This window comes from Mobula hypostoma, chromosome 20 (assembly GCF_963921235.1).
Source record: "Mobula hypostoma chromosome 20, sMobHyp1.1, whole genome shotgun sequence".
NCBI classification, from domain to species: Eukaryota; Metazoa; Chordata; class Chondrichthyes; order Myliobatiformes; family Myliobatidae; genus Mobula; species Mobula hypostoma.
Genome location: NC_086116.1, coordinates 33963104 through 33980752, shown reverse-complemented (window position 1 = coordinate 33980752; position 17649 = coordinate 33963104). Strand labels below are relative to the sequence as shown.

The following is a 17649-nucleotide window of genomic DNA, read 5'->3' as shown; positions in this document are numbered from 1 at the left end:
ATCTCATTGAAACCTACCTAATGTTGAAAGGACTAGATAGGGTGTATGTGGAGAGGATGTTTCCTATGGTAGAGGGTATCCAGAACTAGAGGGTACAGCCACAAAACTGGGGGGGGGGGCGGGCGACCTTTTAGAACAGAGGTAAGGAAGAATTTTCTAAGCCAGAGAGTGGTGAACCTTTGGAATGCTCTGCCACACATTGCAGTGGAGATCAAGTCCGTGGGTATGTTTAAGGCAGAAGTTGATAGTTTCCTGATTGATCAGGGCATCAAAGAATATGGCAAGAAAGCAGGTGTATGGGGTTGAGTGGGATCTGGGATCAGCCATGTTGGAATGGTGGAGCAGACTCGATGGGCTGAATGGCCTAATTCTGCTCCAATGTCTTATGGTCTTATCCTTGTCCCTGTCTTTCCCCAATGTTCATTAACTTTCCTGTACCTTGGTACCCTTTGCCACGTTTATATTGCTGAATAAGTGGGGGAGGCAGGAGTCACACCGAGGAAAGGTGGTGACAGAGATATAGTGTAAATAACTTAGCCAGAAGTGCTGATCGTGAAGAGAACATGAGTGTGCTAATACACTCAGTGGCCACTTTATTAGGTACAGGTATTTGCTATACTGTTTACCTGTCCTACATACATCTTTATATTTTACTAACTTTTTTGATAATATTTTGTTTTATGTGCTGTGTGTGTGTTAACTGTTTTGTGAGGGCACTGGTCTGGAGGAACATTGTTTTGTTTGGTTGTATATATGTACAGATGACAATGAACATGAACTCGGGGAATTCTGTGTGGTTTTCTGCTGCTGTAGCCCATCCACTTATCAATATTCAGTGTGTTGTGCACTCTGAGATGCTCTTCTGTACACCACTGTTGTACCTCATGGTTATTTGAGTTACTGTCACCGTCCTGTCAGCTGGAGCCAGTTTGACCATTCTCCTCCAACCTCTCATTAACAAGGTGTTTTCGTCCACAGAACTGCCACTCACTGGATTTTTTTTTTCTGTTTTTCACATAATTCTCTGTAAACTCTAGAGCCTGTTGTGCATGAAAATCTCAGGAGATTAGCAGTTTCTGAGATACTGCTAATCTCAGTCTGGCACCAGCAATCTTCCATGGTCAAAGTCACTTTGATCACATTTCCTTCTCATTCTAATGTTTGGCCTGAACAACATCTGAACCTCTTGACCATGTCTGCATGCTTTTATTCATTGAGTTGCTTCCACATGATTGGCTGATCAGATATTTGCATTAATAAGCAGGTGTACAGGTGCACCTAATAAAGTGGGTACTGGGTGTAAATTATAATATGAAAAACATATATATATATTATTCTAAGATATACGGTGCCTATAAAAAGTATTCATCCCCTCCCTTTAGAAGTTTTCATGTTTTATTGTTTTACAACATTGAATCACAGTGGGTTTAATTTGGCTTTTTGACACGGGTCAGCAGAAAAAGGCACTTTTATGTCAAATTGAAAAGAGATCTCTACAAAGTGATTTAAATTAATTACAGATATAAAACATAAAATAATTGATTGCTTAAGTAGTCATCCCCTTCATGTCAGTATTTAGTGGATGAACCTTTGGCAGCAATTACAGCCTTGAGTCTGTGAGGATAGGTCTCTATCAGCTTTGCAATTTTTCCGCATTCTTCTTTACAAAACTGCTCAGCCTTGTCAGATTGCATAGGGAACAGCCCTTTTGAAGTCCAGCCACAGATTCTCATTGAAGTCTGGACTCTGACTTGGCCACTCCAGGACATTAACTTTGTAGTTTTTATGCCATTCCTATGTAGCTTTGGCTTTATGCTTTATGCTTGGGGTCATTGTCTTGCTGGGAAACAAATCCTCTCCCAAGTCGTATTTCTCTTGCAGACTGCGTCAGGTTTTTGTCCAGGATTTCCCCTGTATTTTGCTGCATTCATTATACCCTCTACCTTCACAAGCCTTCCAGGGCCTGCTGCAATGAAGCATCCCCACAACATGATGCAGCCACCACCATGCTTTATGGTAGGTATGGTCTGTTTTTGACAATGTGCGGTGTTTGGCTTACGCCAAACATAGCATTTAGTCTAATGGTCAAGAAGCTCAGTTTTGGTTTCATCAGACCATAGAAGCTTATTTCAGCTGACTCAGAGTCTCCTATATGCTTTCAGGCAAACTCTAGCTAAGGTCTCATGTGAGTGTTTTTCAACAGTGGCTTTCTCTTTGCCACTCTCCCATAAAGCTGTGACTGGTGAAGCACCCGGGCAACCTGGGCAACACAGTCTCTCCCATCTCAGCCACAGAAGCTTGCAACTCCTCCAGAGTTGTCATAGGTCTCTTAGTGGTAATTACACCTCCTTCACTGGTCCCCTTCCTGCACGGTCACATTGTTTTTGAGGACGGCCTGCTTTAGGCAGATTTACAGCTGTGCCATATTCTTTTTATTTCTTGTTGATTGACTTAATTATACTTGTATCCGTCTCCTGACTTGTGCTTATCAATAACCTTTTCACAGAGTTGCTTAGAGTTGCTTTTGTTTTCATGGTGTAGTTTTTGCTAGGATACTGACTTACCAGCAGTTGGACATTCCAGATACAAGTATATTTTTACTACAATCAATTGAAACACCTTGACTGCACACAGTGGTCTCCACGTAACTAATTATGTGACTTCTAAAACCAACTGGCTGTATCAGACCCGACGCAGACTGGGAGACCGCTTTGCTGAACACTTATGCTCTGTCCGCCAGAGAAAGCAGGATCTCCCAGTGGCCACACATTTTAATTCCACATCCCATTCCCATTCTGACATGTCTATCCATGGCCTCCTCTACTGTAAAGATGAAGCCACACTCAGGTTGGAGGAACAACACCTTATATTCCGTCTGGGTAGCTTCCAACCTGATGGCATGAGCATCGACTTCTCTAACTTCCGCTAATGCCCCACCTCCCCCTCATACCCCATCCGTTATTTATTTTTATACACACATTCTTTCTCTCACTCTCCTTTTTCTCCCTCTGTCCCTCTGACTATACCCCTTGCCCATCTTCTGGGTTCCCCCCCCCCTTGTCTTTCTCCCCGGACCTCCTGTCCCATGATCCTCTCATATCCCCTTTGCCAATCACCTGTCTAGCTCTTGGCTCCATCCCTCCCCCTCCTGTCTTCTCCTATCATTTTGGATCTCCCCCTCCCCCTCCCACTTTCAAATCTCTTACTAGCTCTTCTTTCAGTTAGTCCTGATGAAGGGTCTCAGCCTGAAACGTCGACTGTACCTCTTCCTAGAGATGCTGCCTGGCCTGCTGCGTTCACAAAAGGGGGGTAAGGTATTGATGTGGATAGAGAATTGGTTAGCAGACAGGAAGCAAAGAGTGGGAATAAACGGATAAACGGGACCTTTTCAGAATGGCAGGCAGTGACTAGTGGGGTACCGCAAGGCTCAGTGCTGGGACCCCAGTTGTTTACAATATATATTAATGACTTGAATGAGGGAATTAAATGCAGCATCTCCAAGTTTGCGGATGACACGAAGCTGGGCGGCAGTGTTAGCTGTGAGGAGGATGCTAAGAGGATGCAGGGTGACTTGGATAGGTTGGGTGAGTGGGCAAATTCGTGGCAGATGCAATTTAATGTGGATAAATGTGAAGTTATCCACTTTGGTGGCAAAAATAGGAAAACAGATTATTATCTGAATGGTGGCCGATTAGGAAAAGGGGAGGTGCAACGAGACCTGGGTGTCATTATACACCAGTCATTGAAAATGGGCATGCAGGTACAGCAGGCGGTGAAAAAGGCGAATGGTATGCTGGCATTCATAGCGAGAGGATTCGAGTACAGGAGCAGGGAGATACTACTGCAGTTGTACAAGGCCTTGGTGAGACCACACCTGGAGTATTGTGTGCAGTTTTGGTCCCCTAATCTGAGGAAAGACATCCTTGCCATAGAGAGAGTACAAAGAAGGTTCACCAGATTGATTCCTGGGATGGCAGGACTTTCATATGAAGAAAGACTGGATGAACTAGGCTTGTACTCGTTGGAATTTAGAAGATTGAGGGGGGATCTGATTGAAATGTATAAAATCCTAAAGGGATTGGACAGGCTAGATGCAGGAAGATTGTTCCTGATGTTGGGGAAGTCCAGAACGAGGGGTCACAGTTTGAGGATAAAGGGGAAGCCTTTTAGGACTGAGATTAGGAAAAACTTCTTCACACAGAGAGTGGTGAATCTGTGGAATTCTCTGCCACAGGAAAGAGTTGAGGCCAGTTCATTGGCTATATTTAAGAGGGAGTTAGATATGGCCCTTGTGGTTACGGGGATCAGAGGGTATGGAGGGAAGGCTGGTGCAGGGTTCTGAGTTGGATGATCAGCCATGATCATAATAAATGGCGGTGCAGGCTCGAAGGGCTGAATGGTCTACTCCTGCACCTATTTTCTATGTTTCTATATTTCTAACTCTGATCTGTGTGGCTGTATCAGTGATGATTTGGTGTGTCAAATAAGGGGGTGAATACTTACGCAATGAATTATTTTGTGTTTTATATTTATAATTCATTTAGACCACTTTGTAGAGATCTTGTTTACACTTTGACATGAAAGAGTCTTTTTCTGTTGATCAGTGTCCAAAAAAAGCCAAATTAAAGCCACTGTGATTCAATGTTGTAGAACAATAAAACATGAAAACTTGCAAAGGGGGGATGAGTACATTTTATAGGCACTGTATATATATTTCTAGTATGGTAGTGTAATGGTTAGTGCAACACTAGTACATCTTGGGGTGTTGGAGTTTTAAGTTCAATTCCAGTGTCCTGTAAGAAAGTTTGTATGTTCTTCCTGTGAGTGCATGTGGGTTTCCTCCAGGTGCTCTGGTTTCCTCTCACAGTTCCAAGATGTTCCAGTTAGTAGGCTAATTGATCTTTGTAAATTGCCCTGTGATTAGGCTACGGTTCAATCAGGGTTTGCTGGTCTGTGTGGCTCGAAGGGCCAGAAGGGTCTAGTCCTCGCTGCATCCCAACAAATAAATAGATAAATAGTGCAAAAAGAGAACAAAGTACTGAGGTGGTGTTCATGGGTTCATTGTTCAGAAATCTGATGGTAGAGGGGAAGAAGCTATTACTGAAACGTCGAGTGTGTATCTTCAGCCTTCTGTACCTCCTCCCTGGTAGTAGTAATGAGAAGAGGAGGGCGCCATACCTTCCCTATGCATATACCATGTATCCAGCTGCAATAACCAAGTTTAAAAGGTCTAAGTGCCTTTTAAATCCTTGTTATTTTATCTACTTCTGGCAGCTCATTTGATATACTGACCACCCTGTCGGTGGAAAAAGTTGCCCCTCGGTTTCCTATTAAATTGACGAGTAGCTGTACCTAATAAAGTGGCCACCGAGTGTATATCCAAGTGCTGCCCAAGTCCACTTGTAAAGCGGCGACCCTGGGAAACGTGAGGAGTAACAGTGCCAGGACGTTGAAAAGGCACAGCATGCAGAAGCCCTTCTGTCGTCAGGCACCTTGCTGTGATCTCTCTGTGACCTAATAGCAGCAGTTTGGGTGATGGCACTTTCCCCCTGTGCAGAACACACTACGTAAGCTAGACCTCATTAGTCAGTGAGTGTGGAGCAAGCACGTTAGAGGGAAGCAGAGGAGCACTCTGTGACACAGGATCTGTGAGGCGCTCTGGCTATTCAAGTTGAACAGGTTGAGATGGAGGAGGCGACCGTGTGGTTACCCTCTGCAGAGGACACCTGAGAGCTCGAGGGGGGCTGCGGGAGGAGTGTTATGAGGCGGACGGCAACATGGAAGGGCTTCTGTCTCCGATGCGAACAAAGGTAGGTAGATCGGGCTTGCTGTAGCCTGTGGAGAGGAGGCGAGGCTGCATCAGTAACCGAAGCTGAGCTGCTTCCCTGCAAGCTTTTGTCCCTGTCAGAATCAGGCAACCTCTGCATGGGGAGGGTGTCCTATTCCATAGGGAGGTCGCACTGAGAGTCTTGTTTCTGCTGGAGGACAAGCGGGACAGTTTGATGAAACGGACACGGACTGCGTGGACAGCCATGTTTACACTTGCTTTCCATTTAAACTGATGGATGGCCCGGTCGTGATCGGCTGTAAATCCCCCCAGAAAGCCGGGCTGTCTCTCCTGTTGAGGGAGCGGGGGCCAGGAAGGGAGGGAGGAGAGGAGAGGAGGGTGAGAGGCTGATGGACAGTAGCCTTAAAGGGATCTTGTTGGCGATGCTGAGAGAATGGGCTTGGTGTGGTTTTAGTTTGAGACGGAGTGTCTTAAGTTCCGAGCGGTGTTTTGTTTTATGGGAAGATGTTTAGTTTGAAGTAAATTTAATGCTGGCAGCTGAGCTGGCAATGAAAAGATCTACTCTCTGAGGCAGTGAGGAGGTGGGACACCTGCTGACTCCAGTGTGCTGACAATTGTTTCTGAAGGCTCCGTGTCGCTGGGTGGCTGGATGGTGCGAATTTTTAAAGGAGCAGCCTTTATTGGTGTGGATTCCTTTGGGAATGGACTGTTATAATTTGTTGTGCTGAGTGGGGGAAGCTCAGTGAGTGAGGATGGGGGTAAGGAAGATTACTTACTCGGTCGACACGCATGCGTACGCCGGCATGTGTAGGCAGCGAGAGAAAGATAAACAGAGATTGACAGAGACACACACCAAAAGAGAGAGAGAAAGAGAGAGCTATACAGAGATATAAATAGAGAGGCAGACAGATATAGATATAGAGAGACACACACATTAAGAGCAAGACAGACACGCGCACACACTTACACATGAACACATGGACAGAGATAGGAACACACAGCTAGATAGCTGTGCATGAAGGCAGAGCAAGAGAGAGGGGTTATGCACATAGATACACAGAGAGCAATGCTCCTGTAGGAAGAGAGGGGAGAGAGAGGGGATAGGCACGTTCACAGAGAGGAACACACTCTTGGAGAGAGAGAGAGAGGGAAATGCACATAAGCAGGGAAGTAATGACACACTCTCACACACACACACACACAACAGACGTATACAGTACATGAACTCAGATGTATAAGCACATATATATACACACACACACACACACACACACACACACACAACACTGCTTTGAATTTTATTGTTCAAGATGCACAGCCATGTTGAAGCAATTGTGAAGCCTGTGTTGCTTTGCCGGGATCCCAGACCGACACAAATGTGGTGCAGGCATTGGCTGTGGTGTGTGTGTGTGTGTGTGTGTGTGTGTGTGGTGTGTGTGTGTGTGTGTGTGTGTGTGTGTGTGTGTGTGTGTGTGTGTGTGGTGTGTGTGTGTGTGTGTGAAAGCTGAGGGATGCTGACAGTGGATCTATGAGTGATTAATGTACAGTAGGAGCCTGCCGGTGACATGGGGTGTCTGCTGAAGGGCTGCTATTCCAGAGCGGAATGTTTAACCGTGGTGAGGGCTGTGGTTATGGTAACAGCCCCGAACTGGGTATTGTGTGAGCATGGTGAAGCAGTGTGGGCACAACGACTTCCTCTTGCCAAACCGGCTCCATCGTAGAAACCATTACAATGCCAGTCTGTTCTTGGACTGCTCAACAGTTACAAGGTTTTCCAAGTATAGCACATGGCTAAGGGAGATTTTTATTAAATACAAGTGAATTTAAAGATGACACTCCCTCCGCTGTGTGCTTGAGACAATGAAATTGAAGTTAACCCTTTACCGTTTTTTTTCTCTGCTGTGGTGTTTGGTAGCACGAAGGATATCTTTCTTTCTCTCAGCCACTCACTGACAGCGTGCGTAGAACAGTGCTAGCAAGGAATTCATTTTGAACGGCTGTTGCCTGAGGGAACAGTTTGGAATTTCCTTTGTGTTGTAGCTGTGCTGAAGCAGTAAATCCAAGCGCTGTTCTGATTTTCCAACACCAGCTCGTTGTGTTGAATTATTTCTTAGCTTCTCAGCGGCGCGTTATGTCACAGACGATAGCACTGGGATATTTATTGACAGTGCAGGTAGTTCTCAGAAGATAAGGGACTGCACTGTAAAAATGTTTGCATTTGGAAGAATGATTACATTGAAACATACAAAATCCCTTCAGGTTCTGATGGGATGGATGTGGAGTTGATGGCATCTAAAAAAACCAGGAGTCACTGTCACAATCAGTGGTTGGTTGTTCAGGAGAACGAGGAAATTCCTTCCCTCAGAAGGTGGTCAGTTTGGAATTCCCTGTCCCAGAGGGTCAGTCGCTGGGTTTAGTTAAGACACACGGACGGATTTTTGGATGTTAAGCGTATCAAGGAATCTGGGATCAGTGCAGGGAAGTGGTACGGAGGTGCAGTCATGTGTGGCACACACTTACACACACATAGACACACTTTCTCAACACACACTTACACACTCACGTATACACATGCACACAGGTACACGCTCACAGACAGTTTGTACACACACACACTCCCTTTCACTCTCACACAAATTCTCACATACACTCACACATTCACTCACAATATTCTTATAGACAAGCAGACCCACGCAAACTCACTCTCATACACCGATGTTTACTCACACACACTTTCTGTCACAGGTGCAGATCCCCCCTCACACACTCATACACATCTATACACACACACACACACACACACACACACACACACACACACACACACACACATGCGCACACACACACACAGTCATCAGTCAAGACCCTATTAACTGTTAGAACAGACACAGAGAGACCGAATGTCCTCCTCCTCGTGTAATCTTCAGGTACGATGTGAGAGAGGATGCTGTTTGTCATTGTCCCTTAGTGTTAGATAAATGCAATTTACAGTCCAGCGTAGTGTGGGAATAAAGAGAGGGTAACCCCCCCCCACCCCCGAGCTCTGTGTTCTATCGATGAGATGATTGCTGAATATTACTGGATGCTACCCCAGATGAAAGGTCTCGACCCGAAACATCAATTGCCAGTTTTCCTCCACAGATGCTTCCTGGCCCATTGAGTTCCCCCAGCATTTTGTGTGTTGCTGCACATTCCAACATACCCAGTCTCTTGTCTCTAAAGACGTATGTTCCTCGGTGCTATCAATGAATGGCAGTCTACCAGTCTCAGCCTGGAAGCTTCCTGTTTACAGAGGAGGAACTGAGGGATCTTGCAGTCCACGTCCATAGATCTCTAAAGTCGATAGGGTGGTTAAGAAGATGTGTAGTGTGTTGGCCTTCATTAGTTGTGGGATTGAGTTCAAGACCCACGAGGTAATTTTGCAGCTCTATAAAACTCTGGTTGGACCACATTTGCAATATTGTGTTCAGTTCTGGTCACTTCATTATAGGAAGGATGTAGAGGCTTTGGAGGGGGTGCAGAGGAGATTTACCAGGATGTTGCCTGGACTAGAGAGCATGTCTTATGAGGATAGGTTCAGTGAACGAGGGCTTTTCTGTTTGGGGCAAAGAAGGATGAGAGGTGACTTGATAGAGATGTTCAAGATGACAAGACGCATAGATCGAGTGGATAGCCAGATATTTTTTTTCCCAGAGCAGAAATGGCTAAAACAAGGAATATAATTTTAATGTGACTAGAGGAAAATGCAGAGGTAGGTTTATACACAGAGAATGGTGGGTGTGTGGAACGTCCTGCCAGAGGTGGTGGTAGAGGCAGATACATTAGCAACAGTTAAGAAACTCTTAAATAAGCATGTGGATGATAGAAAAATGGAGGGCTATGTGGGAGGGAAGGGTTAGATTGATCTTAGAGTAGGTTATAAAGTCAGCACAACATTGTGGCTGAAGGGCCTGTACTGTGCTGTAGTGTTCTATGCTCTGTGTTTTAACACTCCAAGCCCTCTCCTGTTGGGAGAGTTCCGGATTCCCACTGCTCAGTGTGTGAACTGGCATAGCTCAGTCGTTAAGGCTGTAACCCCTGGCCCTGCTGTCCTTTTACCAGAGCAAGTACTTGCTTTCTACCGTATTAATTCCTTTAATCAGGTCAAATGCAGTTCATTTCCTTTCGCCATCACTCAACCCTCAGGCTTAAGTACAGCACGTGAAATAAGCAATAAAGAGCTGCAGTGCATGCACTTAGAAGCAAATAAGCTTCACGTAGAGCACAGAACAGGACAGGCCATTCAGCCCACAATGTGCCAAACTTGATGCTAGTTTATACTAATTGTCCTCCTGTGTATCGAATATCCTTCCATTCCCTTCATATTCACGTGTCTGTCTAAAATCCTCTTACACTTGACCACTACTACCCCTGGTAAGCTATGCCCCTCACATCACTTGTAAACATTCCCCCCCCACTAACCTTAAAATGTAGGAATTTTTATTAAGATAAAAGCGGACAGTGGTGGGGAGAGGGGCGGTGGAGAGACAGACAGAGAGAGTGTTAGAGTTTCAAGTTTTTGACTTGTGTATGGGAATGACCTGTCTGGGTGTCATGCAAACAAATGATTTTCGGTGTATCTCAGTACATGTGAAATTACAATCCTAGAGCACTATAGCACAGAGACAGGCATTTTGCCCCATCCAGTCCATGCAAGGCTGGTCTTCTGCCTAGCCCCACCTGAGCCATAGCCATCCATACCACTCCCATCCATGTACTTATCCAAACTTATCTTAAACGCTGCAGTTGAACCTGCATCCACACTTGCTGGCAGCGGGTTCCACACTCGCACTACCGTCTGAGTGAAGAAAATCCTCCTCATGTTCCCCTTAAGTTTTTCAGCTTTCACCCTTAACCCATGACCTCTTGTTCTAGTCTCACCTAAACTAAGTGGAAAAAGCCTGCTTGCATTTACCCTATCTATACCCCTCATAATTTTGTATACCTCTATCAAATCTCTCCTCATTCTCCTACGCTCCAAGGAATGAAGTTCTAATCTGTTCAACTTTCCCTACAACTCAGGTCCTCAAATCCCAGCAACATCCTTGTGAAATTTCTCTGTACTCTTTGAATCTTATTTCATCTTTCCTGTAAGTAGGTGACCACAACTGCACACAGAACTCCAAATTAGGCCTCACCAACACCTTACACAACTTAAGCATGACATCCCAACTCCTGTGTTCAATCCCCTGATTTATGAAGACAAAAGTGCCAAAAGCTTTCTTTATGACCCTATCTATCAGTGATGCCATTTTCAAGGAACTATGGACCTGTATTCCCAGATCCCTCTGTTCTTCCACACTCCTCAGTGCCCTACCATTCAGAGTGTAAGTCCTTCCTTTGTTCGTCCTCCCAAAGTGCAACACCTCACACTTGTCTGCATTAAATTTCATCTGCCATTTCTCAGCCCATTTTTCCAATTGGTCCAAATCTTACTGCAAGCTTTGGTAGCCTTTCTGACTGTTCACTATGTCCCCAATCCTGGTGTCATCTGCAAATGTGCAAATACAGATTGCCAATCAGTCAACATGTTTGTCTTCAGAGAAATGGGGCTGGCCTGTAGTAGTTGATAGGCTGTGTCAGCTTGGCTTTGGGTCCCGCATCTAAGAAAGGACGAGCTGTCGTTGGAGGGGATCCATAGAATGTTCATAAGAATTATCCTGGGAATGAAAGGGTTAACTATGAGGCATGCTTGATGGCTCTGGGTCTCTTCTCATTGGAATTTAAAATAATGAGGGGGAATCTCACTGAAACCGATGAAATATTGAAAGGCCTAGATAGAGTAGATGTGGAGGGGATATTTTGTATGGTGGGAGAGTCTAGGACCAGAGGGCACAGCCTCAGAATAGAAGGATGTCCCTTTAGAACAGAGATGAGGAGAAATTTCTTTAACCAGAGCATGGTGAATCTGAGGAATTGATTGCTATCGACAGCTGTAGAAGTCAAGTCATTGGGTATATTTAAAGGGGAGGTAGATAGGTTCTAGATTAGTAAGGGCGTTGAAGGTTACTGGAAGAAGGCAGGAGAATGGGGTTGAGAGGGAAAATAAATCAGCTGTGATAGAATGGTGGAGCAGACTCGATGGGCCAAATGGTCTAATTATGCTCCTATGTCTTATCGTTTAATGGCTGTTGACATGAATGTTTTAGACTACAGAGTGGTGTGTCACTCAGGATATCTGCATCTCCCACATGACTCCTGCGTGCCCCTCCCGGAATATATCTAGGCTCAACATTGAATGATGCCCTGTTGTAATTCTGCCGCTCAAAATGTAGGGAAAAGGGGCAGCTAATTTTCACACATCATGTTCCCACAAACAGCAGTGGGGTAGTTATTCCACTCTGTGTGGTTGGCTGGGGTTGTGGGGGAGGATAAACATTGACCCCAGGACTAAAGGCAGATACCCCCTCCTCCTCTTCCAAATGGCACTCTGAGTAAGGATCGTAGTGCACAACGGCACAGAAACAGGCCCTTCAGCCCATCTAGTCTGTGCCAAGTTATTACTCGAGTCCCATTGACCTGCACCCGGACCATAGCCCTCCAAACTCCTCCCATCCACGTACTGTACCTAACCAAACTTCTCTCAAATGTGGAAATCAAACCCGCATCCACCACTTGCGCTGGCAGCTCGTTCCACACTCTTACCACCCTCTGAATGAAGATGTTCCCCTTAAATATTTCACCTTTCACCCTTAACCCATTACCTCCAGTTGTAGTCTCTCCCAACCTCAGTGGAAAAAACCTGCTTGGAATTACCTTATCTATATCCCTCATGATTTTGTATCCCTCTATCTAATCTCCTCTCATTCTCCTATGCTCTAGGCAATAAATTCCTAACGTATTCAACCGTTTCCTATAACTCGATTAGCTTTATACTTACAATGGGACAAAAACAAACTTGGGTTGTTTTCTCTGGAACAGCAGAATCTGAGGGGAGACCTGATGGAGCCCTTTAAGTTTATGAGGGACGTGTATAGGCAGAGTCTTTCTCCCCAGGGTTGAAATGTCTAATACTGTACCACGGGGCATGCATTTTAAGGTGAGAGGGGGTAAGTTCAAAGGAGGTGTGTGGGAGAAGTTAATTTTACTGAGAGCTTGGTGGGTGCCTGAAATCCACTGCCAGGGTGGTGGTAGAGGCAGATCTGATGGAGGTGCTTAAGGGCCTCATAGACAGACACATGAATGTGCAGGAATTTATTTATTTATTATTATTTTATTTATTATTATTTTTATTTAGAGATACAGCGTGGAAAGAGCCCTTCCCAGCAACCCACCTTATTTAACTCTAGCCTAATCACAGGACTGTTTACAGTGACTAGCCTATTGAGCAGTATGTCTTTGGACCGTGGGAGATAAAAGGAGCAACCGGATGAAATACACTCATTCCACAGGGAAGACGTACAGAGGATGCCGGACTGAACTCTGAACTCCGACGCCCAAGCTGTATTTGCATCAAGTTAACCACTATGCTGCTGTGATGCCCTTTGAGAGATATGGACATGGTGTAGCTAGAAGGGATTAGTTTAGTTGGATGTTTAAGGGTCTTTGCCTATTCCATGTTCTCCACTGATAACAGACAGGGTGGCATAGTAGGTAGAGCCTCACACCTACAGTGACCCCAGCTCAGTCCTGATCTCAGGCACTGTCTGTGTGGAGTTTGCATGCATTTTCTGTGACTGAGTGGCTTTCCTCTAGATGCTCTGATTTCCTCCCACATCCCAAAGACACGTTGCCAAAATAGTTACTGTAAAGGTAGACAGTACTGCTGCAGCCCAGGAGAGAGACATTAGAGGCGGTGTAGTGTGGCGTCCGTGCTCAGTTGGGGGCTGGCCTCTCCTGTCGGTGCTGCCCTCCAGTGTTCAAATGGTGGAATGACAGGCTTGATTTCAGTGGCTGCGCACCACCAGTAATCTGTACAATCTATTTGTCTTGGATTATATATGTGTTTTGTTTGCATGACTATCTTTCTTTTCACTCTCTATCTTGAATGTATATTTTTCGCCTTGACCCCAGAGGAACACTGTTTCGTTTGGCTGTATTCATGTATGGTTGAATGATAATTAAAGTTGAATTTGATTTGTAGGAGAACCTGGGGAGCTAAGGGCATCTGTGCCGTAGTGCTCTATGACTTGATGTGAGAAAGAGCAAGTTAAGAACAAATGATGTGTGAAACGAGATTGTTCTAAAGATTGACATAGAAGCAGTGTGCCAAATGGCTGTCAATGCCACAAGGAAAAATAACGATCTTAAAGGTTCACGTTACTTGTCACCTGTACCATCAAAACATTGAAACATACAGTGAAATGTGACATTGGCTTCACAAACCAACATAGTCCAAGGATGTGCTAGGGGTAGCCCACAAGCTTCGCCATGCTGGTGCCAACATAACATGCCCACAACTCACTAACCCTAACCGTATGTTTTTGGAATGAGGGAGAAAACTAGAGCACCCAGGTGAAGCCCATGTGGTCACGGGGAAAATATACAAACTCCTTACGAACAGTGACAGCAACTGAACGTTGCAGAGTGATCACTGGTGTTATGATGTTGTTACGCCAGCCACTTTGGAAATAGAAACCGAACCCTTTGGAACTGGAATAGGAATTGGTTTATTATTGTCACATGTACTGAGATGCAGTGAAAAGCTTGTCTTGTATACTGTTCATACAGATCAGATCCAAAACACAGTGCATTGAGGTAGAACAAGGTGAAACAATAACAGAATGCAGAATAAAGTGTAACAGCTGCAGAGAAAGTGCAGTGCAGATAGACAGTAAGGTGCAAGATCATAATGAGGTAGATTGTGAGGTCTAAAGTCTACTTCACCGTACTAAAGATCCATTCAATAGCCTTATTACAGCAGGATAGATGCTGCCTTTGAGCCTGGTGGTACATGCTTTCTGACTTTTGTATCTTCTGACTGATGGCGTAGTGGTGTGTGGGGTCTTTGATTATGCTGTCTGCTTTACTGAGGCAGCGAGAAGTGAAGACAGAGTTTATAGGACGGAGGCTGGTTTCTGTAATGTGCTGAGCTGTGTCCACAACTCTCTGTAGTTTCTTGCCGTCGCAGTCAGAGCAGTTGCCGTACCAAGCTGTGATGCATCGAGTTAGGATGCTTTCTATGTATGATGCATTGATTAAAATTGGTAAGTCTAGGGAGACCTGTCAAGTTTCTTTAGCCTCCTGAGGAAGTAGAGGTGAGGGTTAGCTTCCTTGGCTATGACATCAGTGTGGTTGGACGAGGACAGACTATTGGTGATGTTCAGACCATGGAGCTTAAGGGTCTTAACCCTCTCGATCTCAGTACTGTTGATATAGACAGGAGAACTGATTCCTAAGCTCCGGAATTTGGGCCTTAGCACTCAGATCTGCAGCTCGATCTTCAACTTCCTCGCAGACAGGACCCAGGCTGTAAAAATAGAGGACAAGCTCTCCTCTACAATCACTCTGAGCACCGGTGCCTCACGAGGCTGTGTACTCAGCCCCCTGCTGTACTCACTGTACACCCATGATTGTGTAGCCAAGTTTCCATCGAACTCAATATATAAGTTTGCTGATGACACAACAATTGTAGGCTGTATCTTGGGTAATGATGAGTTTGAGTACAGAGAGGAAATTAAGAACCTGGTGGCATGGTGTGAAGACAATAACCTATCCCTCAACATCAGCAAGACAAAGGAATTGGTTGTTGGTTTCAGAAGGAGTAGCGGACCGCACAACCCAATTTACATTGGTGGTGCGCAAGAGGAGCAGGTCAAAAGCTTTAAGTTCCTCGGGGTCAATATCACAAATGACCTGACTTGGTCCAACCAAGCAGAGTTCACTGCCAAGAAGGCCCACCAGCGCCTTTACTTCCTGAGAAAACTAAAGAAATTTGGCCTGTCCCCTAAAACCCTCACTAATTTTTATAGATGCACCGTAGAAAGCATTCTTCTAGGGTGCATCACAACCTGGTATGGAAGTTGTCCTGTCCATGACCAGAAGAAGCTGCAGAAGATCGTGAACACGGCGCAGCACACCACACAAGCCAATCTTCCGTCCTTGGACTCACTTTACACCACAAGCTGTCGGAGCAGTGCTGCCAGGATAATCAAGGACACGACCCACCCAGCCAGCACACTTTTCGTCCCTCTTCCCTCCGGGAGAAGGCTCAGGAGCTTGAAGACTCGTACGGCCAGATTTGGGAACAGCTTCTTTCCAACTGTGATAAGACTGCTGAACGGATCCTGACCTGGATCTGGGCCGTACCCTCCAAATATCCGGACCTGCATCTCGGTTTTTTTGTACTACCTTACTTTCCATTTTTCTAATTTTTCTATTTATGATTTATAATTTAAATTTTTAATATTTATTATTGCTTTGTAATCCAGGGAGCGGCAAGCACAGAATCAAGTATTGCTGTGATGATTGTACGTTCTAGTATCAATTGTTTGGCGACAATAAAGTATAAAGTAAAGTACTGGCAGGGATTGAATGTGAAATGGAAGTTTTGGCACAGGAGCATACCCTTCCCCTTTCTGGGTGCAGGGAAAATCTTGAAGTACAGGAATCAGGACCCTGTGGATTGTGCAGGAGATAATTCCCCTGTGGTGGAGATGGGAAACTTGTCCCCAGGCTGCCTGCACCTGTTACCCCAGCAGCAGCCATTAGATGGTGGTCAGGAGCCAGCCAGAACTTCGTTCAGGAGTTCTGAGGCCAAGTCAACATGTTAGAACGGAGCCCACAGCATAGGTCCTAAAGCGGGGGGTCCGTACCCCCCACCCTAGTTCAGTGTGGGGTGGGAGGAAAGGGAGGAAAGGTCGTTACATGGGTGGGTAATGTAGGGAATCTAAAAGGATGTATTCTATTGTGACATGAATGTGAAATCTGACATGGAATAAACGACCGTAGATTGTGTCAGCTCCTTACAGTGTGGAGAACAGTGATTGTTATAGCATTATGGCACATAATAAACTCAGACAGAACTAATTACGAGTATTTAATGCTTCCCTTCCTAAGGATTAACATAATTCTTTTATTAATATGTATGAGATCCAATGCAGGATAGGAAAATGTGTTAAATAACTCAGGCAGTTACATAAAATGAGGGTTTAAAAAAAATAAAACTGGTGATGTGCCTTTGCTGGCCTCCTCACTTCACAGACAGGTGACCCAGAATGAAGTTGTTTGTCATTTGTGGTACAATATGAAAGTTTTAAAAAAACATGACTGGAATACATTTTTTATTATTCTTTGCTGCCTTTTATATCATTGTTCCCAGTCTCACAATACCTCCGCCCCTCGAAAAAAACGGAAAGGGCAAGTTTAGTTGCCTCTGTGGAAAGAGAAGTTGGTTCATAGGATTTGTCAGGGCCGTGGTGGTGTAGATTTTGGGCAGGAGACAGAAGTGAGCTGTATGGGGTTGGGACGAACATAGATTTTGGACAGGAGATTCAAGTGAGCCGTGCGGGGTTGTGACAAACATAGATTTTGGACAGGAGACTCAAGTGAGCTGTGCGGGGTTGGGACAAACTCAGAGCATAGAATATTACAGGCCCTTCGGCCCACAATGTTGTGCCAGTCTCTTAACCTACTCCAAGATCAAACTAACTCTTTCCTCCCGCATAGTCCTCCATTTTTCCTCCATCCTTTTAAAAATTAAAGATTAGCTTTATTTGCCACGTGTACCTGGTCCTGGTCAGACCCCACTTGGGGTACTGTGCTCAGTTCTGGTGGCCTCACTACAGGAAGGATGTAGAAGCCATAGGAAGGGTGCAGAGGAGATTTACAAGGATGTTGCTTGAATTGGGGAGCATGCCCTTTGAAAACAGGTTGAATGAACT

The 17649-nt window shown here is 45.1% G+C and overlaps 1 protein-coding gene across 5 annotated transcripts in view; it reads left to right on the top strand.

Moving 5' to 3' along the window:
• The window catches only part of frmd4a (FERM domain containing 4A), a 523313-nt gene that overhangs the window by 129636 nt on the left and 376028 nt on the right, over nucleotides 1-17649 (top strand). Inside the window, exon 1 of one of the 5 annotated variants that reach the window (XM_063072639.1) lies at nucleotides 5460-5810. The exons of the other annotated variants lie outside the window; for them this stretch is intronic. Coding sequence (XP_062928709.1) covers nucleotides 5778-5810 — 33 coding nt within the window. The 5' untranslated portion in view covers nucleotides 5460-5777. Of the gene's footprint in view, nucleotides 1-5459; nucleotides 5811-17649 lie in introns of those variants that run through there. 5 annotated transcript variants of the gene reach the window in all.